General features: G+C 39.9%; 2 protein-coding genes across 2 annotated transcripts in view; both read right to left on the minus strand.

The window, feature by feature from the left end:
* Window positions 1-25,692, minus strand: part of KCNH8 (potassium voltage-gated channel subfamily H member 8) — a gene marked incomplete at both ends in the record, with an annotated part of 386,090 nt that overhangs the window by 281,232 nt on the left and 79,166 nt on the right. The gene's annotated exons all lie outside the window — the stretch shown is intronic.
* On the minus strand, window positions 15,653-25,234 carry LOC309822366 (farnesyl pyrophosphate synthase-like; the record flags this gene model as incomplete). The annotated part of the gene is given in 6 exon segments (XM_082654130.1): window positions 15,653-15,890; window positions 15,892-16,037; window positions 16,041-16,830; window positions 21,258-21,362; window positions 23,729-23,953; window positions 25,131-25,234. Coding segments are annotated over 6 exon segments (1,608 nt in total).

The following is a 25,692-nucleotide window of genomic DNA, read 5'->3' on the forward strand; positions in this document are numbered from 1 at the left end:
GAGTGCCAGAGTTTCTAAAAGTTCAGTTATCTTACATATATGTTTCAGAACTATAATTCAACATCTACATACACTACAAACTGATCACCACCACAAGTCTAGTTACCATCCATCACCATAGAGTTGACCCCCTTCACCCATTTTTCTCAATCCCCTTATCTTCTGGTAACCACTAGTTTGATCTCTGTATCTCTGTTTGTTTAGTTTTACTTCATTTGATTGTTTTTTTGAAGTCCACATAGGAGTGAAATCATACAGTGTTTGTCTTTCTCCATATCATTTATTTCACATAGCATCATATCTTCAAAGTCCATCCATGTTGTCACAAATGGCAAGATTTCATTCTTTTTATGGCTGAATAGTGTTCCAGTGTGTATATATACCTCAACTTCTTTAACCATTCAACCACTGATGGGCCCTTAGGCTGTTTCCATATCTTGGCTATTGTAAATAACACTACAATGAACATAAGTGTGCATACATATTTGCAAATTAGTGTTTTCATGTACTTCAGATAAATACCCAGAAGTGAAATGTCTGGGTCATATGGTAGTTCTATTCTTAATTTTTTGAGGATACCCCATGTTGTTTTCCATAGTTGCAGCACCAAAATACAGCCTCACAAACAGTGTATGAGAGTTCCCTTTTCCCCACATCCAACATTTGTTATTACATGTTTTTTCAATAGCAGTCGCTCTAAAATGTGTGAGGTGATATCTCACTATGGTTTTGATTTGCATTTCCCTAATAATTAGTGACACTGAAAATTTTTTCATGTATGTTGGCCATCTGTCTGTCTTCTTTGCAAAAATACCTATTCAGATTCTCTGCCCATTTGGGTTGTGTTTTTGTTGTTGAGTTGTGTCAGGTTTTTTTTTTTTTAAATATATTTTGGATATTAGACCCTTATCAGAATATTATTTGCAACTATTTCCTTCCATTCAGTAGGTTGCCTTTTCTTTTTGTTGATGGTTTCCTTCACTGTGCAAGTGCTTTTTATTTTGATGTAATCCCATTTGTTTACTTTTGCTTTTGTTTCCCTTGCCTTTGGAGTCATATCCATGAAAACATCACTAAAACTGATGTCAAAGAGGTTACCATTTATGTTTTTTTCTAGGAATTTTATGGTTTCAGGTCTTACATTCAAGACTTTAATCCATTTTGAATTAATTTTGTTGTATGGCTTAATATAGTGTTCTAGTTTCATTCTTTTGCACATAGCTGTCCAGTTTTCCCAACACCATTTATTAAGAGACAATCCTTTCTCCACTCTTTGTTCTTTATTCCTTTGCCAAAAAATTAATTGTCCAAATATGTGTGGGTTTATTTCTGGACTCTCTATTCTATCTCATTGATCTGTGTGTCTGTTTTTGTGTCAGTTACCACACAGTTTTGATTATTATAGCTTTGTAGTATAGTTTGAAATCAGGAGTGTGATACCTCTAGCTTTGTTCTTCTTTCTCAAGATTTTTGGCTACTTGAGATCTTTGTAGGTCCATACAAATTTTAGAATTACTTGTTCTATTTCTGTGAAATACACTGTTGGAATTTTGATAGGAAATGCATTGACTCTGCAGATTGCTTCGGGTAGTATGAAAAATAAAATGAGTAAAAATATGAATGAATAAAAATATGAATTCTTCCAATCCATGAACATGGAATGTCTTTCCACTTATTTGTATCTTCTTAAATTTCTTTAATCAGCATCTTATAGTTTTCAGTATAGAGGTCTTTCACTACCTTGGTTAAATTTATTCCTAGGTGTTTTAGTCTTTTTGATGCCATTGTAAATGAGATTGTTTTCCTAATTTCTCTTTCTGATGGTTATTAGTATATAGAAACACCAAAGATTTCTATAAATTTGTATCCAATGACTTTACTGAATTTGTTTATTAGTTCTAACAGGTTTTTGGTGGAGTCTTGAGGATTTTCTATATAAGTGTCATGTCATTTGCAAATAGTGATAGTTTTACTTCTTTTCCAAGTTGGATTCCTTTTATTTTTTCTTGCCTTTATTTTTACTTGCCTAATTGCTGTGGCTAGGACTTCAAAGCTATGTTGAATAAAAGTGGCTAGAGTAAGTATCCTTGTCTTGTTCTTGATCATAGAGGAACAGCTTTCGCCTTTTCATTGTTGGTGTAGTGTTAGCTGTAGGTTTGTCATATATGGCCTTTATTATGTTGAGGTAAATTCCCTCAATATCAACTTTGTTGAACGTTTTTATTAAAAATGGATGTTAAATTTGTTAAATGCTTTTTCTGCATCAACTGAGGTGATATGATTTTTATCCTTTGTTTTATAAATGTGGTGTATCATATTGACAGATTATCACATATTGAAACATCCTTGCATCTCTGGAATAAAACCCACCTGATCTTGGTGTATGATTCTTTTAATGCATTGTTTGCTAATATTTTGTTTAAGATTTTGCATCTAAATCATCAAGATTATTGTCACATAATTTTTTTTTGAAGTGTCCTTGTCTGTTTTCTGATCCAGGGCTTCATAAAATATGTTTGGAAGATTTGCCTTCTCTTCAATTTTTTTGAAAAATTTGAGAAGAATAGGTATTAAATCTTCTTTGAATGAATTGTAGAATTCTCCAGTGAAGTCCTCTGGTAATGGACTTCTGCTCTTTGGGAAACTTTTGATTAATGATTCAATCTCCTTACTAGTAATTGGTCTATTTGGTTTTTCTATTTCTTCATGATCCAGTCTTGGATGATTGTATGTTTCTAGGAATTATCCTTTTCTTCTAAGTTGTTCAATTTGGGGGTTGATAATTGTTCATAATAATCTCATAATCCTTTGTATTTTTGTGGTATCAGTTGTAACATCTTTTTTACTTCTATGTCCTCTCTTCTTGTTTCTTGGTTAGTCTATCTAAAGGTTTGTCAATTTTGTTTATTTTTTCAAAGATCCAGCTCTTAGTTTCATTAACCTTTTCTACTGTTTTTTTTGGTCTCTATTTCATTTATTTCCACTCTGATCCTTATTATTTCCTTTCTTATAATATTGTGCTTTGGTTGTTTGTCTTTTTCTAGTCCCTGAAGGTGTAAAGTTAGGTTGTTTATTTAGGATTTCTCTTGTTTCTTAAGGTTGGCCTGTATTGGTCTGAATTTCTCTGAGATCCACTTTTACTGCTATGGATTACAAAAATCCCATAGATATTTGATACATCATATTTCTGTTGTCATTTGTCTGTAGGTATTCTTTTTTTTTTGATATCTCTTTTGATTTCTTAGATGACCCATTGGTTGTTCAGTTGTTTAATCTCCATATTTTTTTTTCTTGTGATTGATTTCTAGTTTTATTCAATTGTGGTCAGAGAAGGTGTCTGATATAACTTCAATCTTCTTGAATTTATTGAGACATGTTTTGTGACCTAACATGTGATCAATCCTGGAGAATGTTCCATGTGCACTGGAGCAGAATATGTATTCTTCTGCTTTTGGATGAAATGTTCAATACATATCTATTAAGATCATCTGGTCTAACATCATTTGAAGGCAATGTTTCCTTATTGATTTTCTGTCTGGATGATCTATCCATTGATGTAAGTGGGTTGTTAAAATCCCCTACTATTATTCTATTGTTTTCAGTTTCTCCATTAAGCCTGTTAATTTGGCCATGTATGTCTTACTGCTCCTTAGTTGGCTGCATATACATTTATAATTGTTATATCTTTTGGTTAATTTGACCTCTTTATCACTATGTAATGACCCTCTTTTTCTTTCAGTGCAGTCTTTGTTTTAAGGTCTATATTGTCTGCTGTGAGTATAGCTACTCTAGCTTTCTTTTCATTTCTTTTTGCATGGAATATCTTTTCCCATCCCTTCACTTTCAGTCTTTCTTTTTTTGAAGTAAATCTCTTTTAGGCAGTATATACATATGCCTTTAAAAAAAAAAATCCATTCAGCCCCTCTATGTCTTTCCATTAGTGAATTTAGTCCATTTACATTTAGTCCATTTGCATAATGGCATAGAGTTAATTGTTTTCTAGCTGTTTTTGTAGTTCCCCTCTGTTCCTTTCTTCTTCTCTTGTTCTCTTCCCTTGTGCTTTGGTGGTTTCCCTTAGTGTTATGGTTATGTTCCTTTCTCATTATCTTTTGTGTATCTACTACAGGCTTTCGCTTTGTGGTTACCATCATATTGACATATAACAGACTATATATTTAACAGTCTATTTTTAAGTTGACAGCAAGTTTGGGTGCATTCTAAAACTCAAAATTTTTACTACATGCCCCCTCCAAATGGTCTGTGTTTTGATGTCACATTGTACCTCTTTGTATTTTCTGTATCCCTTAACTAATTATTTTAGTTGTAGTTATTTTTACTACGTTCATCTTTTAAACTTCATACCAGCTCTATAAGTGATTAATCACTACCTTTACTATACATTTACCTTTACCAATGAGATTTTTACTTTAATGGGTTTTTTTTTGTTACTAATTAGTGCCCTTAGAAGTCCCTTTAGCATTTCTTGTAAGGCCATTTTAGTGGTAATGAACTTCTCTAGTTTTGCTTGTCTGAAAAATTCTTTATCTCTCTTCCAATTCTGAATGATAACCTTTCAGGGTAGAGAATTCTAGGTTGGAATGTTTTTGCTTTCAGCACTCTGAATATGTCATGTCACTCTCTTCTACCTTATAAAGTTTCTGCTGAAATATCTGTGGATAGCTTTGTAAGATTTTCCTTGTATATAACAAGTTATTTTTTTCTTGTTGCTTTTAGGATTCTCTCTTTAACTTCTACAGTTTTAATTATAATGTGTCTTGGTGTGTGTGTCTTTGGGTTCATTCATCTTATTTGAAACGTCTGGGCTTCCTGGACCTGGATGTCTGTTTCCTTCCTCAAATTAGGGAATTTTACAGCCATTGTTTATTTCATTTTTTTCTGGTCCTTTCTCTCTCTCCTCTTTCTGGGGCCCCTATAATGTGAATGTTATTTGGCTTGATGTTGTCCAAAAGGTCCCATATAGTACCCTTACTTTTATTTAATTCTTTTTTCACTTTTCTGCTGTCTGGGTGAGTTCCAATGTTTTGTCTTTCAGCTCACTGAATCATTCTTTACCTCATCCAGTCTGTATTTGAACACCCTGAGTGTATTTTTCAGGACAATTATAACTTCTATTTGGTACTTTCTTATATTTTCTGTCTCTTTGTTGAACTTCCCACTGTGTTCATACACTCTTCTCCCAGGCTCAGTGAACATCTTTATTACCATTATTTTGACTCTTTATAGGATAGATTGCTTATCTCTGTTTCATTTAGTTCTTTTTTCTGAAGTTTTGTCTTGTTCTTTCAATTGAAACATATTCCTCTCTCTCCTCATTTTGCCTAAGTCTCTGTGTTTTTTTCTACTTATTAGGTAAATCAGCTATCTCTACCATTCTTGAAGGATTGGCCTTATTTAAAATATAAGTGGGACTTAGAAATGCAATCCCACCTGGCCACCAGAACCAGGCACTCTAGGGGTCCCCTATGTGTGCTGTGTGTGTCTTCCTATAGTGGTGGGGCCAGGACTACTGCTGCAGCATAATGCTGGGCAGGGCTGGCCTCCAGACACACTGTGGGCCCAGTCACAGCTGCTGTGGGAACACTGTTCAACCAGCTGTGAGTCCTGGCAAAGGCACAAGGGTAAGCAGGGCTGTCAGTAGGGCATACCCACTAGCACTAACAGATTAGTGGGAGAATTCTAAAACAGTGCCCACCAGTGCTGGTGTTAGCAAGGCAGCCTGAGATAACAAAACTTGTTTCCACCAGTGTCTCAGTCCCTGGCGAGGTTCCCACCTGGTTCCTGCCTCTCCAGCAAATGCTTCAAAATTAGTAAGTGGGTTCCCTTCACTTACATCCTCTGCTTTTCAGTCTGGTGCTTTTGCACTGGTTTTTGGATCAAGTGTGTCTGTGCTCAAGATTTTTAAGACTAAGCTTTCCATCCCCTGAAGTTCTATACATTTCCTGGATTTTCAAAGCCAGTTGTTTTTGGACGCTCATCTCTCCTGTGCAAAATCTAGGAATTGGGGTGCCTGAAGTGGAGCTTGAGTTCCTCCCTCCTCAGGGCAAAGATCCATACTTTTGAGATTTCTCTCAATGTGGATCACCACAGCTGGGGTGTGGTTTTATCCTTGGTGAGACCTTGTCTCTGCCTCTCCTACCTGTCTTGATGCTGTCTTCTTAGCTTTTGTTGTGGAGGTTCTGTTTTCAGGTCCTTTCTCAAGAGAGTTATCCCATATGTAGTGGTAGATTTGTTTTATCCTTCGGAGGAGGTGCATTCAGGACCTTCCTATCCTGCCATCTTGAACCTTCCTCCCTCTCTTATCTTACATTTTTAATAGGAAATTCAATAACCTTTCTTTTTTACCTTTTTTAAAATTGAAGTATAATTTGTTTACAGTGTTGTGTTAGTTTCAGGTGTTCCACAAATTGATTCAGTTACATATACATACATACATTATACACACACACACACACACACTATATATATATATATATTCTTTTTTGGCTTCTTTTCCATTATAGATTATTACAAGATATTGAGTCTAGTTCCCTGTGCTGTATGGAATGTCCTTGTTGTTTACCTACTTTATATTTAGTGGTGTGCATCCGTTAATGCCAAACTCCTAATTTATCCTATCCCCACCTCTATCAGCTTCGGTAACCATAAGTTTGTCTCCTAGTCTGTGAGTCTATTTCCGTTTTGTAAATAAGTTCATTTGTATCGTTTTTTTTTTAGATTCCACATATAAGTGATATCATATAGTATTTGTCTGACTTCACTTAATATGATAATCTCTAGGTCCGTCCATGTTGCTACAAAAGGTATTATTTCATTCTTTTTTATGACTAATATTCCATTGTGTATATATACCACATCTTCTTTATCCATTCATCTGTTGATGGACATTTAGGTTGCTTCCATGTCTTGGCTATTGTAAATAGTGCTGCTACGAACATTGGGGTGCATATATCTTTTCGAATTAGAGTTTTCTCTGGATATATGCTCAGAAGTGTGACCCCTGGATCATATCATAACTCTATTTTTAGTTTCTTAAGGAATCTCCATGCTGTTCTCCACAGTGGCTGCACCAATTTACTTTCCCACCAACAAGTATAGGAGGGTTCCCTTTTTTTCCACACCCTCTCCAGCATTTATTATTTGTAGACTTTTTGATGATGGCCATTCTGACTGATGTGAGGTGATACCTCACTGTAGTTTTGATTTGCATTTCTCTAATAATTAGCAATATTGAGAATCTTTTCATATGCTTCTTGGCCATCTGTATGTCTTTGTAATAATTGTCCTATTAGGAGGCAAGAATTCATTTATTTCATTCAAAGAGCTAAATTATAACTGAACATGAGGACCTACAAAAACAGTACATGTATTTTGTAAAATATTTACCCAGCAATGAATCCCATAATTTTTACTAGGTATAATTAGCAAATGCTGCTGGTGACTCTTCTGCTACAAACTGTCCACCTACAAAAAGTCCTTCACTTACTATGGTCTCCTGAGATTGGCACCCACTCAGGGTGCTGATGGTAATGATAACATTAAATCAAAACTGTTTTCAGTACTATCAAGAGTTAACAGAGCCAGGCAGAGATGGCAGCCACTTATGATTCCAGCTTGGTTTTTGCATGGAGAAAGAAGATCAATGCATGAGGTGTAAGGAGATAAATAGCATTTGTAATGAGAACATCAGAAAATGGCCTGGTGTTGCTGATAGGATGAACTATCTAGGTTGAACAATAGAAAATTGCCATTTTGTAGGTGAAATACTGGCAATACATCAAAATAGGCTGTTACTCGTGCTTTCTGGATTTGGAATGAGCAGGACTGGTATTTTCTGAAATAGTCAAAAACTATTTCTAGGAGACCTGTAGGTTCCTAAACACGTATGACCCGTGCCAATTGAGACTTGGATGTGTTCCTTTCATATCGTATCTCTCAAATATTTAATACAACCCTCACACTCACCCTTTACCCAGGGCTGCCATCCAGAGTTGTGCACACTTCACAAAGGATAACAACCAAAGGGCTGGTAGGGGGCTGTTGACCAGTCTTATGCCCTAAGATGCCACTTAGCACCCCCCAGGAGGTCCCTTTTTCACACTGATCTGCCCAACAGGTGTTCCTTTTTCTAATTTTCACAAAAGCACCTTAGAGGCTATTGTAGATCATCTCTAAATTCTATGCAAGCCTGGAAATTGAAGCATAAGATGAACTGGGAAGTCAATGGTGAGGTAGGCCTTCATAGCATGTGCAGATGGCAACTCTTCTCTGTTAGATGGGACATTTGGTTTCCTTATAGCTCAAATCTTTCTATATCAAAAATCCCTCTGCTGAAATTGTTAAGAGATTTTCAGTTCTAGAGTCTGAGTGAAGAATATGGTTGGGGAAATAAAACCAAGAGTCAGATTATCTTCTTGGCAACCAAACAGAGATAACATATTCCAGTTACATTAGGACATTTGCAATCTATTGACTGAAGTTAATAAATCTGTGGGGTGTCTTTTGTTTGCTGATCACACGAGAAGCTCCCGTTTGACCATGTATTTTTCTTTAAAAAACAAAACAAAAAATTTTGTAGCACTAATTCTTCTCAACGATTCTCTTGCTAAAAACAATTTCCAACTGAGATACCACCAAACATCTCAAATGTATAATTCAAAGATTTTAAAAGCAATTCAGCATAGTGACCTCTGACTTGATCTAAGTATTGTGTATTCACTGTGGGTGTCAGGTCTCAACTCATTGCAATTAATTTGATGTATTGATTTAATATCTCGGGCCAAGTTGTATTTACCTGACAAGGGCAAGGTAGAAGATGATTGTGGGAGAAAAGGAATGTTTGCGAATGAACATGAGATCCTTTGATGAAACAAAAGCCTAGAGTAAGTAACCTTCACAGAATCAGACCCCAAACACCCATTATCTCAAGGCACAATCTCCCAAATTAGAGCTAATAATGATTCAGCATTGCATTGTTGGTTACTTTCATTCTGTAAAAGAATACCCTGGGGTAGAAAGGAAGCCAAGCAATAGATCTGCTCTTGTAGGCTGGTCCATTAAGAGACCTTTATTTAAACTAGGGCCAAATTACAGAGAACCATTTCACAATAATATCTACACTACCAGAAGTTCTGGAGAAAAGATGCCATCTTTCTTTTCTAATATATAAATTTACTATTACTTTTAAAATGATCTGTTCTGATCATACACATTAAGTACTAAATAAAATGTAATATGTAAAAAAGATAATTTATATAAGGACAACCAGATCATTTTCTATCATCTTTCTTATTCATTCAAAAGAAGTTGTAGATCGTCTACAACTTCCCAAGCATTATGTATAAGAGAAATATACTGAATAAAACACAATCCCTGCCCTCAAATTATGTATTATTTAATGGGGAACATGTATGATCAGAAAGAAAAATGCAGTACATTTTGATCAGTGTCATTATAAAAGTACATGTGCCTATTTTATATTGAAATATAATCAATTAAAAAAATAGGATCCCTCACTTTCAGTTAGTACAAGTTTTCCCTATGGTAGTAAATATATATTTTGAACATCATGTTACTGACTGCAAACTAGTTCATGCTTTGGATATGCTTTAATTTGTTAAACATTTTCTTACACTTGTGTGTTCAGATTATTTAAAAATTTTCACTCCTTAACTAACCCAGTAATGGACATCTTTCACATGTGTCCTAAGGCAAATTTCTAGAAGTTAAAAGTTTGGGTTCAAAGGTTAAGAACATTTTTAAAACTCCTGGCACATTATTGCAAAATTGCTTTCCAAAGAACAAAAGCACTGTGCCAAATTACATGTCTACAGGAGATGAGCCTTTTAAAAGATATAAACACAAGTACACACTAGTACATATTCATATTGACCTTAATTTCATCAAAGTCTGAAATTTTTCTGAATGCAAACAATCTCTTTATTCTTAGGCATAAGTGAATAGATGTTTATATTATATAAAGTCTCAGAGATGATCATTGGTTTTATCTGATTACATCTATTTCAAAATTAAAACATTTTTTTAAAGCAAAAGAAGATACAATTTTTGGTATCTGTAACCAATGACATATTATGCATTTTGCTGTCACTTTTTATAACAACCATCTAAAACCATGTAGCTGGGGGCTTCCCTGGTGGTGCAGTGGTTGAGAATCTGCCTGCCAGTGCAGGGGACATGGGTTTGAGCCCTGGTCTGGGAAGATCCCACATGCCGCGGAGCAACTGGGCCCGTGAGCCACAACTACCGAGCCTGCGCATCTGGAGTCTGTGCTCCGCAACAAGAGAGGCGGCGATAGTGAGAGGCCCGCGCACCACAATGAAGAGTGGCCCCCGCTCACCACAACTAGAGAAAGCCCTCGCACAGAAAAGAAGACCCAACACAGCTAAAAATAAATAAATTAATTAATTAATTAAAACCATGTCTGATCCATCTTCTCTCATTATCAAGTCTGGTATCTGTGCTACCTGGTTCTAAGTAACGTGAAATAGTCCACTGTTTATTTGGACTTCATTAATCTTCCGTTTTTAGCCTTTGCAAATATAAAATTGTGATAACCACCAATCACAAGAGAAAATTAGTCACATACGTGGAAATCAAGAAAATTCTCTCTCCGATTTCTATAAAAAACTGGGAATAAAATTCACTGAAACTCTCAAGTTATTAAAACACATTCTTTTGCATCAACATTTTCAACTATTTTTATGTGTGTTAAATACGAATTAATGGCAATATTATTTCCTTCAACTTCTTTCCTACTTTTGAACAACTAATAACAGACAGAAGTAACAGAATCAAACAAAGACCAACATTTAGAAAGAGAATCAATTGTCCCACTAGACGAGGTAATTCTAGACTAATTTACAACTTGAAATGATAAGTGTCATGGAATTTCTTTTCTAAGAAGACACCAAATTTGGAGTTGAAAGATCTGGTTTGGCTTTTTCACTTACTAGCTGCATGACATACAGCAGTTACCTTACCTCTAAGCCTTAGTGCCCTAAACCATGAAATGGTGTAGGACTAAAATCAGTTATTGCCCATAAAAGTGGATAACACACAGTAGGTATTTTGAATATCAGTCTTTTGCATTGGTAGGCTAATTCCTTTATCCTTTCTCATAGCCCTTATTAGCCAAAGCAGTCAGGGTGGGGCTTTATTTATAACTTTCCAGCTAATGTTCTACTTTTTATCAATTTTGGAAAATAATGTGATGAATACAAATGAATACAAATGAGCTAAATATACTGGTGATGTAGAACATGAATAAACCTCCATTTTATTTGTCAATGGGGATGAATTTTTTCTAATGAGTCACAGAGCTAGCAACGGTGTGAGGAAAACATGTATCCTATGTTCCTAAATACAATATAGAATCTATTTTATGGTTTCTTCAAGCTGCTTTAAAATTTTCACACCTGTACCACTCTCCTACAAAGGGTCCCAGATGATTATTATTTTTATTTTAAAACTCTCACGTGGTGCAAAATAATCTAGAAATTCTAATCGTACTCCATATGAGCCTAACATGATCAAGTAGAAAAAGTATAGCCTAAAGGTTAAGAATGTAGATTTTAGAGTAGGGATCAGCAAACTTTTTCTGTAAAAGACCTGAGTCTAAGTATTTTAGGCTTTGAGGGTCATCTAGTCTCACTAACACTCAACTCTGTCATAGCACGGAAGAAGTCATAGAAAATATATAAACAAGTATTGTCGTGAAATATTCTTTTCATTCTTTTGAACCATTTAAAAATGTAACCACTACTCTCTAACTCACCTGTTGTTCAAAAACAGAAGGTGAGCCAGACAGGCCTGTGGGCCAGTTTCCAGACCCCTGCACCAGAGTCACACTGTTTGAACTCAAATTCTGGCTTTTCTGACTGTATCAACCTGAGCAAATTAGTCTCCTCCCTCCACCGAGGGGTCAAAGTTGGAAGGATAACTGCATTCATGTGACTTTTAGGGGGTCTGAAAGAGGAATACATGAAAGTGCATAGCATTATGCATGGGGGGCTGCCCCACATGGCAGCTCCCCTCCAATTCAAGCATCTTTATTTTCATAGGTATCATGTACCCTGGAAACACAAGATCCTTGAATCCTGACAGACTTGCACCCAAATCCTGACGGCTGATTGTTAACTGTGTTTCAGCTCACTAAGGTGTCACAAGGAGGCTGCAAGTTACCTGCACTTCAGGATTGATGTGAGAACCTGGTTCTCAGACTACACACTGAACGTTTTACTGAGTCTCTGGCATAAACAAGACGTTTAAAAAGTTTTGGTTACTGTTATTTTATGCTAAACTCTTTTTCCTAATCTCCATAGGGTGTAGGTAGTTGATATACTTTCTATGTCTGTATCACTTATAACATGTGTCTGTCTCTGTGTGTATCTCCTGTCAAGCTCTGTACTGAGAACAAAGCACTCATATTCAAACACAACCCATGGTTATTGTTGGGAATTCTTGAGTTCTCATGTATACGTGGTTCCTAATCTGGACAACGGATCGCTTCTAGGAGCCAAAGTTCTCACTAAGGAAAAGTATCATGCATTACCATTTACTCTCCATCCCCTCCACTTCACTGTGATATCAGAAGAGAATAAAACACTGGCCCATTTGGGGGTAAAGATCACTAATACTACAGAGAATAGAAGCTTTGCCTGCGTTGGGAAGAAATGAGTAAAAGGAAGAATCAAGGACAAGAGAGGCTAAGGAAGAAACACAGAGGGAGGGAGATGTTCTGCCTGGTTTTTGAGATTAGTAGGAAAACCAGACTGAGGCACCCAGAGAGTGATGTTGGCTCCGAAGGGGGATGATGATACTTCCCATGTTATGCTTGAAAGTAAGCAACAAACTCCAGCTAGTGATTTGAAGGAGTCACTGGATCTAATCCAGGCAAAAGGAGCCCAGTGAGGAACCCAGGGGAAGACTTGGAAGCACAGCGGTGAAAACAGACCCGAAGTCTTGTGGTCTAGTGGAAGTTCAGGGATGAGAAAATGGGACACTGTGGATGTTCAGACTGTACATAAACATGCAGATCGCATGCGTGCTGGTGCTGTTTCCTGTTATTGAAAATCTTTAGGGAACATTATAAGATGAGTACTGTGTTTGCAGAGCAATGCAAAACTGCAGGGGGAGCTATTCAGACCCCTGTCTTGTAGTCTCACGTGAATGGCACCTGCTAGAGCTTTGCTGAGCACAGCCTGGAAGGCCTGAGCATTAGCAAGTTAACAGCTGCCTTTCCTGCAGAGTGAACTGGTGTGTGTGTGTGTGTGTGTGTGTGTGTGTGTGTGTGTGTGTGTGTGTGTGTGTGTGTGTGTGTGATGCTGGAGCAGAAACCTTAATGCTAAATAAAGCATGATGCCTCCCAACGTAACTCGGTTTCTTGGTGCCAAGGCCTTATCAAGACAAGGATTATACAAACTATATCTTCTTTTGAGGGTCTTGGTCTCCACAAAATACCAAGCACGCCCTTGTAACAGTTGAGGCAAAAAGTCTCTGGGTATTCCAACTACTACTGATCAAAACACACACACGCACATTTACACACACACACAAATACATAATTATACGAAATATATGCAGACGTTTTATGAAATAAATACAGTAGGTGCTGCCTTTCCCAAAGCCATCCAGCCAACACTGCTGATTGCTGAAGCACTGCTCAGTACAATCCGTATGCCCAATATGAAGGCTGTAAGAAGTTTTCAAGTTATGCCTTTACAAGATAGTATTTAGTATTTACACTATTGGAATATCTGAGACTGGAGGAAGCTTTATATGGTCAAGAAGCATTTCAAATCGAAAGGGTTATTTCAAAGTATATATTTGCCATTCCTGACAATGTGGTTTACTCAAAGTATCACTTTTCATAGGCACTGAATTCATAATAAACACCCGTGAATATACAAACAATACGCCTCACTTTAAATCACTGGCGTGTACATACACCCAACCTACGACAACAGCACGAATATTTTATGGGAGAAAATAACATAAGTATCTTAAACGTAGACATACAATTTTGTGCTAACTTTAGTTCCATGTCATGGACATAAATATTGTCTGAATCTGTCACCTATGAATGCGGGAGCCCAAGAAACAAAAGGACTTCCAGACTAGATGGAAATGCCTATTCCAGAGGATAATGATTACAAGGAACTTGCAAGTCCACATCAATAAAACACCCCACCTTCCAAAAGCCACGCAGCAAGCCAATGATTTTGGAAGCAGAATCTTACACATGAAGGGCAAGTTATTACATATAGTGAATATACACACCACATTCAGGAATCAGGGAGAAAGCTATCATTCTTAGAAGCCCTTAGGAGGCAAACAGATGTCAAAAACAATGACAACTAGGCCAATCTACTACATGCTCAAGAAGTAGTAGCTATGAAGACTTTGCCCTTGAATAGCCTACTATAGCGTGATGGGATAAAAGGACGTCTAGGCTGGGAGCCAGCAGACAAGTCTATGGCCCCACTATGTTACTGATATACTATGGGACCTCTGGTAAGTCACTTAACCTCTCTGTGCCTCAGTTTCCTTATCTGTAAAACAATGGATTGGATTTTTATGGGCCCCTGCTCTAACATTCTGTAACTCTCTTCTATCTCCTCAAATCTTCTTTCACACTAGCATTTGATTTCAAGAGTTAAGAATAAAGTCCAAACACTTAGGTTAGCATTAAATTCTCCATATTCTGACTACAGCCTTTGTCTCCAACCTTATCTTGGTCTATTCCTGAAACCACATCAATATCCCATTCGGATCCTCTTTTTCTCTCACTCTTCTGTTTTTCTTCCCTCGACTTCAGCTGAACTGTCTTTTACTCCATTCTATCATTTTCCAGAGCCACCTCTGGGTTACAGTTCTATATATCTGTCATCACTATAAGCCATAAGCCCCTCAAGGTCAGAGGCTGGGCCTTATGCAGGGTTTGTGCAGTAACCAGCAACACTTTGCCCAAAATATATCCTTGAGAGTGAGTGGTGATTCTGGTCTCGGTAAAACAACAAAAGGTCTGGTTTTACTTTAATCAATGATATATTTTGTTAAAAATCAAAACCAAGTGAGCCTTAAGAAAACTCAGTTCCTCTCACCCTTGTTGGAATGAATGCCTTTGAAAAGGAGTGAGAATTAAATGACATTTCAGATCATTATAAATGGTTTATTTATCTTTAAACACAGACTAGCCAGGATTCACAATTTTCAAACCAAGAAAGGTTCAGGTAAACAAAATAAATGTTACCAGACTAATTATCCACAGACTGCAGAGCAACTTTTAATGAATTACGTTGTCAAGTGATTAAAACACCTAATGGCTGGAATAAGGTTAAATATTTTCTAAGGTGGAACATATAAATGTACTCACTGTTGAAATGTGTCAGAATTTGCCTTTATTCAATGTCGAAGAAAAATTGGTCTCCTGTTTGAGTTAGACTACTCTATTTCCCACGTAAAAAAGCTTTACTTTGAAATTACCAAGAGAATACCCACTCCATGCCTATCAGTCTTAACAGAAATCTTGGCTGTCTTTTAAGACTGTTACACATTCTCCTACAGAGAAACACACATCAATAGAAGATGTATCACTGTAGGTCTTCCTTTTCTTTCACAGATTAGACAATAATTTTTTGAGAGCCGCCCCTCCCCCCCCCAAGTCTCTAGGTGACTTTTTCTGCTTGTAGATCTCGTGTGCTGGCCCCAGGATGGTGGCTGGGGACAGGGGCACAGCATACTGCTCCGTGAGACCCATAAGGTAGCTGTAACTGTCCTCCTTGTGCTGTGTAAACACAGCCAGCAGATTCATCTCCTCGTCTGGCGCCTTCACCCGGGCCACCTTCTCGGCCTCCAAAGTTCTCCTGCAGGATCTGGCACTGGTCCGGAGAGGCCCGTGGCAAACACTGAACCACCAGCCAGCTGCACTTGTTGTCCTGGATGTCAGTGCCGATCTTGCCCATCACACTGGGGTCCCCAAAGAGATCGAGGTTATCATCCTAAATCCGAAAGAACTCTCCCATCTCCAGCAGGATCTTCTTGGCATCGGTATGCTCCTTCTTCCCGTCAATGCCCACCACATACATGGCAGCAGCTATAGGAAGACAGAAGGAGTAGAAAGCTGTCTTGTATTTGACAATAGATCTGTACCTCTTTTCAGTGAATCTGCCAAGATCCACACTGTCCTGGGGGGCTGTGATGAGGTCCAGGGTCTGTCCGATCTCAGTCTGATAAGGACTCTGTAGGAAGAGCTCGATCAGGTTCAGGTAATAGGGCTGCTCCCAGCAGCAGAGCTTCAGCAGGCGGTAGATACATGCTTCCAAGAGGAAAGCATCGTGAATGGCAGCCAAACCTATGCCTGGCTTCTGATACCAGCAGATCTGCCCCCCTCGGGTGAAGAATGCATCCATGAGGTTGTCTGACACCAAGAGGAAGGCTTGGAGCAGTTCCACGCACCAGCCCTCAGTCATGGCCCACCGGAGACTGTCAGCATCTTGCTTCCTGGGCTCCGACAGCCCCCAGAATGCTATCAGCACCGTCAAACCCCGAAGGTACTTGCCTCGGATGGCACAGTACTCCAGGACCTCCTTGAGTCGGGCAATAGCATCTCCTGTCTCTGGGTGCCCAGTGTCCTCCTCAGTCAGCACCTCGACAATCTGGGATAAGTGCTGGATGAAATCCTGCCTTTCTGCATAAACGTCCAATTTCTGGTCTCCATCTATTCTGAGGGAGGAGTAAAATACTCTGTTCCCAGATGCCAGCTGCTGATTGTCACTGTAGGTCTTAATCTGCCTTTGTTACGCCCTCTGTACATCACCAAATATGATGTATGTGATTTCAGAGAACTTCCTTTACATTTCCCCATCCCTAACTCTGCATATCTTTTTAGCTCAGAAAGATATTAAAGATTAAAATATTTGATATGAAACTAGAAAGTGATATAGCAGTACAACCTTTAAAAAGGCAGACTTTTTTTTTTTAATTTCCCAAACAAATAGAAGAAAATGGCAAGTAAATGGTGAGCCTTCGAGGAATTGGGCTAGAAGTTTGAGGTTTCACAGTCCTAAATCGTCAAGTAAGAGTAGGAGGCACAGATGACCAGTTATAAAGTGGTTCACCGTAGCAATGTGAGTTAGTACTGAATGGCTGACACAAACATTTGCTCTTAGCAGTCAACTTTGAGACCTCAAATGAAAAATAATACAATGGCATCCAATCCCAAAGAAGCACATTTAACTTACAAAATATACAAACTCAGCATGAATGTAGAGAAAGTAAATAAATAAGCAAACAATTTAAAAGAGAGGAAGAAGGTAACTTGACCATTCAGTTGGAATGGTGTCAAGATAAGCTTTTGGAAGGGCTGGGGGGAGGGACAGATTGGGAGTTTGGCATTGACATGTACACACTGCTATATTTAAAATGGATAACTGACAAGGACCTACTATATAGCACAGGGAACTCTGCTCAATATTCTGTAATAACCTAAATGGGAAAAGAACTTGAAAAAGAATAGATACATGTATATGTAAAAAGTAAGGTAAGCTTTTAAAAAAAGTATATTGTGGCCCCAAACATAAGGCAACTATTTCATCCGAGGCTATTCAATGTCAGGGAAAATCTGACTGTATTAGTAAAAAACAGTGTGCAGTAGACTTACTTCATAGACTTACTTCAATTTAATCTTAGCACAGAATTGCTGAATAATGGATGACGGTTTTTAATGTCCTATGTTTGGAATTTCCCCTTCGTTAACTCTCACCCGAGTGTCAAGCAATTATTCAGTGGAATCTTGAGGGCTCCAGGGGTGTCTTCATCTCCCCCAACATCTATGAAACACAGAGTGCTAATAACTCTTCTTCTCCCTTATGGATCTGACCCATTTAAGATGCAGATAGAGAAAAAGACCGTGGAATATTTGTGCCAGAACCGGAAACAGAATTGGAGATGTGGCCCCAAACCTTTGTATCATAAAATGAGGAAACTGAGACCCAAAGAAGTTCAGGGATTTGGTCCAGGTCGAAACTTGCATGGGGAGTCACTTGGGAAATCTCAGGACAGCAAATACAGGTCTTTTTTCATTTCCCAGATGGGTTTCATCCTAAAAAGTGAGCTGGAACAAATTGGATGGTAGTCATCTCACTGCAGGTTTATCTGTGGTCAAGGCAGAGGTTTCAAAGGCTCTACAACTATCTTACACCTGAGCTGGAAAGTTCTTCTGATCCACTTACTGTTATCAAAGCTTAGTACATCTATTTTTCTTGGAATGCAGTTTATTTAAAGCGAGAGCTGGTATTATTTGTCACATCATAGGCGTTTTTACAAGGCATTACGGATGTTCTCTGAAACCTTCACTGCAGTTATGTTGATGATTGGAAATGCCAAAAAAATTACCCTCCATACACAAACACACATGCACTAATTCTAATTAGTCAATTCTAGTTCAAGTGGAAGTAATGAAACATTTCACCATCATCTTTTTCCCCAGGAAACTAGAATATATTTTGGCTATGTAAAACACTTTTTTTATTTAAGCATCTATTATTATAGAATAAAGGCATTCTGCAAAAATGGCATTTAGCAATTCTCTCATATCTGAAAATAATTAGAAAAAACCATTTTCTCATGTAATTTTCTATGTAGATGAACACAGCCCCATTTGGAAGGCAGATAGATAAGAACTCTGAGGAATTCATTGAAGCATTGAGGCTCTGAAGATCTACTCAAGTTGCCTGGCTACATCTGTCCTATAATAACGGGATGCTAGTGTTATTTTTTCTTATAATACTTAGAGACTTGGTAAGTACTAATTATTTAATATCTACATATTTTTTAGAAGTTGCAGTCCATGTGGACATTACTAATATTAGCTGAAAAATGAGATTAAACTTTATTTGAGAATTTTATGCATTAGACCCCAGAAGACTTTTCAAGATATAACAAAGGGAATTGAGAAGACGGAGGGAGGGATGATCCAGGTTTTGGAAGTCCTAAAGCTTTTTAAAACCAAGAGGAATTTTGTAAGAAAAAATATAAATACATGAGGAGTAAAGATGAAGATTCATTTAGGCTGAGAATAATCACAAAAATGACAAACTGTAAAAAGTTGACAAACACAAACGTCATAAAATCCAGAATAATAACAATGGCTGACATACCCTTTGTGATACTTTTCACGGACACTTGGCTGCCTCAGTCTGTTTCAATCCTCCTTTCTCCTCCCCAGAGAGAGAAACTAGAGAAAGCCCGTGCGCAGCAGCAAAGACCCAACACAGCCAAAAATAAATAAATAAAATAAATAAATGTATTTAAAAAAAAAAAAGAGGCACTACTTCCTTTCAGATGGATTCATGGGGGTGGCACCAACAGGACAGAGGTGCAGAGGAGACATTGTGCAGGAAACAAATGACAGGGTTTATCACCTGTGGACTGAGGGATCTGGTGTGTGGCCTCTGTCAATGTCAACTTCCTGATAGCGCTGCTGTTTGTGGATAATGTTGCCAGCCAGGAATGAGTGTGGCTGAAAAAAATCAATGGCCTCTGTGTAGCCAGGCCTTCCCTTTGAAGTCTCATCCATTTTGGGTACCTTGTTGAGACAGTTCACCTCCTGGGCCTCGTGATGTCAGAAACACCCTTCCATGCTTTCCTACAAACCACCAATCTTCCTCCTGGCTAAAGCACTGCTTAATGTGATACGTCAGCCTTTACTTTTGAAGGCCATTCATGAGTTCCAGGAAGAAACTAAACCAAAATGGTCCAGGCATGGTCCCTGCCCACCGTGCTAAGCCAGGAAGCTGGGTGGTGATGCAGCTCGGAGGCTGGACTTCAGCTGGGGCTTAAGAAACAGCCCTCGGGCATCCTGTATGTGCCAGTATCTATGCTGGTACCACAGTGAAAACAAACCAGCAATGTGTAAGACACCCTTGCCCTCATTAAACTCCACATTCTATGAGGACAGAGGCTCATAAAAATACACAATATTTATGAGGGCAAAGAATGAGAACAAATAGAAAATTTTAATTTAAAATGATGCATTTTAAGACCAAGAAATGCACGGGGAGTTGCCTAGCTCCGTGGTCCTGCTGGGAATCGCTCCTGACACGGGCTACCAGAGGCCCATGAGAGAGAGGTCTTGATTATCAAGAAAACTGGATGTGACATCTGTGGGCCTTTGAAACCTCATCCACTCTAGTGAAGCCAGCTCCCAGAGCACTTTGTGGTCACTTTTGGAGCTTTCTACCTTGTTATGCTAGAAGGAAAATCACAGCAAGTCAGGACGCCTGAGTTCTCAGGCTGACCATCGGTTTCTTCCATGAGCCTCAGTGATGGCTCCTCCAATAGCTAAATGACAGTGGAAACAAGTCAAATGAGACCTCTCAGTGTCTCAGCAGAAGGGATCCGGTTTCATCTTTTATGTGGAAAATGCTCTGAGCTCCAGGAAGGGAGGGACGGCAAGGTCCCTCCACCCGCGCCCTGCTGCCCCCAGGAATTGCAATCATCATAAACGTGACATCTGGCTAAAGGTCCCAGGTGCAGGGCACTACAGGAAAGTTATGTCGTGGTGTTCAAGAAAATGGTTTAAGACATGTTATGTCCTCCTCCCACCTGCCTTACTCCAATGTATGAAAGGCATGCACCTCTATGACTAAACCAACTGATAAAGAAAAAGGAGAAAGCCACACACATTTTTTCCAGCTGCTGTTATGCTCCAAGTACTGCTGTTCTAGGTGTATGGAATAAATCAGAGGAGGAAACAGACCAAGTGCCCCTCGTTGGGCTTACATTCCAGTGTCAGCGTTGGGGGAGGACAAACAACAAAACTAGTAAATAAGCAAATTACCGAGTATGTTAGAAGGTGGTGAGTACTGCGGAAAAACAATAGATCAGGGAGATTGGGGGGCAGGGTGGGGAAGAGGGGAGATGATATGATTTTAAAGGGTATGACCAGGGGAGGGAGGCATTACTGAGAAAAGTATATTTGAAGACAGCCTTGAGAAGGGGGCCGTTCGTGAGCCCTGTGGGCAGTTGGGGTGCAAGGATGTTCCAGGCAGAGGGAACAGACGATGCGAAGGCCTTAGGGCAGAGACACACCCAAGTATTCACAGGACAGCAACAAGGGCAGCGTGACGCCTCACGGGGGACAAGGGAGAGCACAGTAGTTCTGTGGCTTGAATTGTGTCTCACCAAAATGCATATGCTGAAGTCCTAACTCCCAGTACTTCACAGTGTGGCCTTTCTGGGAACCAGAGCCACTGCGGATGTAGCTAATTAAGATGAGGTCATACTGGAGTACGATGGGCCCCTCGCCCACTAGGACTGGTGTCCTTATAAAAAAGGAGAAATTTGGACAGACATGCACACAGTGAGGCTGCCAGGTGAAGACTGGCGTGATGTGGCACATGTCAAGGTCCCAACAGAGTCTAGGAGACAGGACTGGAACAGATCCTTCCCTGATGACTTCAAAGGGAACACAGTCCTGCTGACACCTTGATCTCAGACTTCTAGCCTCCAAAACTGTGACACAATACATGCCTGTGGTTTAAGCCACTCAGCTTGTGGTACTGGGCTCTGGAAGCTCTAGCAAAGTAATAGGCAATTAGGCCAAAGCGAGAGTAAAGGGGCAGATGATAAAAGGTCTTCATGCAAAGACACTGGAGGTGAGGTCATCATAGCATCTTGAGCAGAGGAGTGAAATAATCTGCCCAAAGGCTGAGTTCCAGAGCACTGCAGTTTTATGAAGTCTCAGAAAAGAGATGCTGAGAAGGAGCCACCAGTGACGTAAAAGGAAACCCAGGAGAAGGTGCAGCGGGGAAAGCCCGTGGTACTTTTCTATCTAAAAGCATAGTCAGATGGTATGGCACACGCAGCTCCCTGTGGGTACCTTGAAGAAGTCACTGAAGAAGGAGGACAAACAAGTCCCTCCACTTCCTCCAAGGCATACGCAAGCCAGTGAAGCCTAAAAAAACCTTTTAAGTCCATGGGCTTCCCCATGGTTAGTGGAATTTGACTTTTTTCCCCTAAATTTGACATTTATTGATCAGAAGAAAAAAAAGAAGATAATGGTAAAATCCTGGTTTTGGTGTGTGGGTCTTCTGTTTGTGCTGAGTAAAACTATTATGAATCCCTAAACAGGGCTCTTGAAGGTGAATCAGAAACGCCAAGGGTCTCAGAATCTAGTTTAGAGCTTCATTCAGAAAACAGCTAATTCACTCAACTCCAGTGGCTCCTAATACACATGGCACAGATTCTTAAAAGGGAGCGCTTAACCTCACTTTGCAGCAACTCTGCTTCCCTAACTCCCCATCTGTACGGCCTCACGCAACGGGGAGATTGCTGGCGAAAGCCACAGCCCTAAGCTGAATACATAAGGTGACTGAATGTCAACCCAGAAATCCCATCCTGACAGACACACAGAACAACTTCAATACTCCCAGCTCCTGTCATTCAAAAGTCCCCATAGCCCTAATAGACCAGACTGGCCCAGCCTGCTCCCTGCAAGCACTGACGCTGAAGCCAGTCAGCCTGGGTTAGAATCCTAGCTGGGCAGCTCACTACCTAAGGATCTCGAACTTGCTTGAACTTGAATGGCCTTGGGCTTCGATGTACGTAACCGTACAACAGGGATGATAACAGAACCGACTTCACAGTATTGTAATAAGGATTCACCGAGTCAATAGTTGTCCTGAACCTAGAACATGCCTGGCACTCAGTAAAAATTATATAGGAATCTGTTAAACCCATAAACAAACAAGTATGTATTTTTCCCGGAAGAAGATTTTGATGAACAAACCAAAAAATAAAAAGGGCTAGAAAAGTCTTCATATAGTGAAGAGAAACTTTTCAAGGTTTTAAAATATTTGCCTCGAGAAAACAATGTGTGCATCAATCACGACTCCTGACCATGCATGTGCGCTCACCTGCTCACAAAATCCTCACCTACTTTAAAAGTTTGGACTTGACAGGGGCTTCCCTGGTGGCTCAGTGGTTGAGAATCTGCCTGCTAATGCAGGGGACACGGTTCAAGCCCTGGTCTGGGAGGATCCCACATGCCACGGAGCAACTAGGCCCATGAGCCACAACTGCTGAGCCTGCGCGTCTGGAGCCTGTGCTCCGCAACAAGAGAGGCCGCGATAGTGAGAGGCCCGCGCACCGCGATGAAGAGTGGCCCCCGCTCGCCGTAACTAGAGAAAGCCCTCGCACAGAAATGAAGACCCAATAGAGCCAAAAATAAATAAATTTTTTTTAAAAAAGTAACAAATGTTCAAGTATAATTGGTGTCTTTAAAAAAAAAAAGTTTGGACTTGACAGATTTTTATAAACTGTAGAAACGGAAGGTGAAATTTCTCAAGCCACATTAGCTAAATAAACTGAAATAGAACACTTTTCAACAAAAGCAGATGATTTCCCCCAACATGAATTAGCAGTGATGATAAGTGTACACAAGCCAAATGATTAGCCTTTTCAGGTGATGGACAGTGCTGGGACCACAGGAATCCCTCATCCAGTCCTCACGGCAACCTCAGGAGGTGTGGCCTGCTGTCACTCTCTATTTAAACCTGAAGATACGACCTCAGAGATGTTAAGTGTCTTCTCTACCCTCACACAGCTATGCGTGGTGGAAAAGCAGAGCTGGAGCTCTGTACCACACTGCTTTGCTCACCCCAAAGCCTTCCTTCAGCCTCTGCTCAACCTGCCCTGCAACTCTGGTTCTTCCGCCCCTTCCCGGGCTCCCCACACCTGGCCTGCTGCCCGCTGCTGCCATCCCCGGGGCCCAGCGGAAAAATCAATCCTGCTGAGATAATGGTTTCCTTGAGAACAGCACTCTGACTGCTGGGGAAACTGCAGAGAACACAAAAGGGGTTCCTCTTGTATCTGGGGCTTTGTGCTTCCTGGACGGACAAGCATTTCTATTCCGCTGGGGAAAAAGAGGTTTTACAAAAGGGCACGTCCATGAAGGTGGCAGGTAAACTAACACACTTTACTGGTCTGGGGAATTATGATGATTGTTAAAAATTTTGAGGCTGTCAGTGACAATTACTCATTTTCCTGAAGTTAAAAACCCCCTGTGGTGAGAGGGGCGGGGATCATGGATCTGCAAAATTCATCAAGACTGCTGGTAAATATTGACCATCATTGGGAATTTCTATTACGAATATCTGCCCTTTCAACTCAATGCAGCACCACTTGAATTTCATCCAAAGTTACCTGCATAAAGTAAACAAGCTTCATCACCCATGTAGACGGAGGCCAGCCCGCCTCAGCTGGTGCTACAATCTCTATTTTTTTCTCCCTCATTCCCCGCCTACAATGGAGAAAACTGCCTCAAAGAGCCAGCCAGCTAAAGGAAGGGGCAAACTTTGATGGGAAAGTGATAATTCAAGTTGTTCTGTGAATGATGGGTAGATCCAGCAGGTTCATTCAACACGGACAAATTTTATTAGCAAAACTGCTCAAATTACCAGGGGAACTAGGTTTCTGAACTCAAAAATGGTTCATTCCAAGCATGCCCATTATTCTAAATTTCTATTATTTTCTCAATTCCCAGTTGGATTCTGCTGCCTTCAAAGGCGGCGTTGCTATTTGCAGTTGCTGACACTTGCTAGCGATGGCTCATAATTTCATCTAACGGTGGGACAACTAAAAATGTGACTGAATTAGCGACAGCTGTACTCCATCCAGCCACAAAGGAAAGGCGGCAAAGCTGGCGTGGAACCACCTTCTGAAGGGGGATACACAGCCTCTCTGAAGAAAGGAGAGCTACCAATAAGAACGCCCATCCCTTATTTATTAGTTTGTTTTTTGAGGCAGGGAGAGAAGAAGTTGTGTAACTGTCAAGTAATTGTCACCAAATGGAAAAACAGGAGTCACTTGGGGTCAACCAGGGAGCATTGACTAGGCTGAAAAACCCCCAACGGGTATTTGGTAGTCAAACGACAAACCACAAAACCACAATACATGGTGGGATCATGGAAAAGAGACAATTAAATCCAAGACGTGTTGAATTGTCTGCTCAAGCTTTCACTCTGCGTTAGCGTACCTGAAAACGAAATGGGCTGAAACAAGCTGCTTTCACACCGTGTGGGCCTAATTACCTTTCAAGACTGACATATACAACCTTACCTGGAAATCCAGGTCCTTCTAGTTCTCCTGGGTCCCTGTAGCCTTCCAACTGCCTTCCGCTAGCATCCCACTTCATGCCAGTGTGCAGTGCCAGGAGTTATAAATAAACCTGCTGCTACGGCCCCCAGTAATAACCATGATTTCCCTAAAAGGCATGCAAGTGTCAAGTTGTCAACTTAGTTTCTGAACCTCAGTGAATGCCAGTGCACAATTCCCAGGGCGTGGAGAACTAGCCTACCCCAAATAAACATGCCTGGAGAAGAGGAGAGCGATTTAGCTAAACAAGCAGACTCACTTCAGGGAACTGGGGTGGTAGAGCTCCAACCTGGATGCCGGCCCACACTCTTTGGGGAAGAGAAAGGAGGAAGAGATATGGCAGGAGGCGGTAAAGGCAAAGGGTCTGTGAGCCTCCATGGAACAGATCATGGGCGTGTGGGCCTCCAGTGACAGTGGGCACAGGCCTTGGATGTTGAGCCAGTAATCACAAACTTCACCCTGGACCAATGACAGGCCATTATCAAGACCAAAATGCTC

This window comes from Grampus griseus (assembly GCF_964374135.1).
Source record: "Grampus griseus genome assembly, chromosome: 5".
Taxonomy (NCBI): domain Eukaryota; kingdom Metazoa; phylum Chordata; class Mammalia; order Artiodactyla; family Delphinidae; genus Grampus; species Grampus griseus.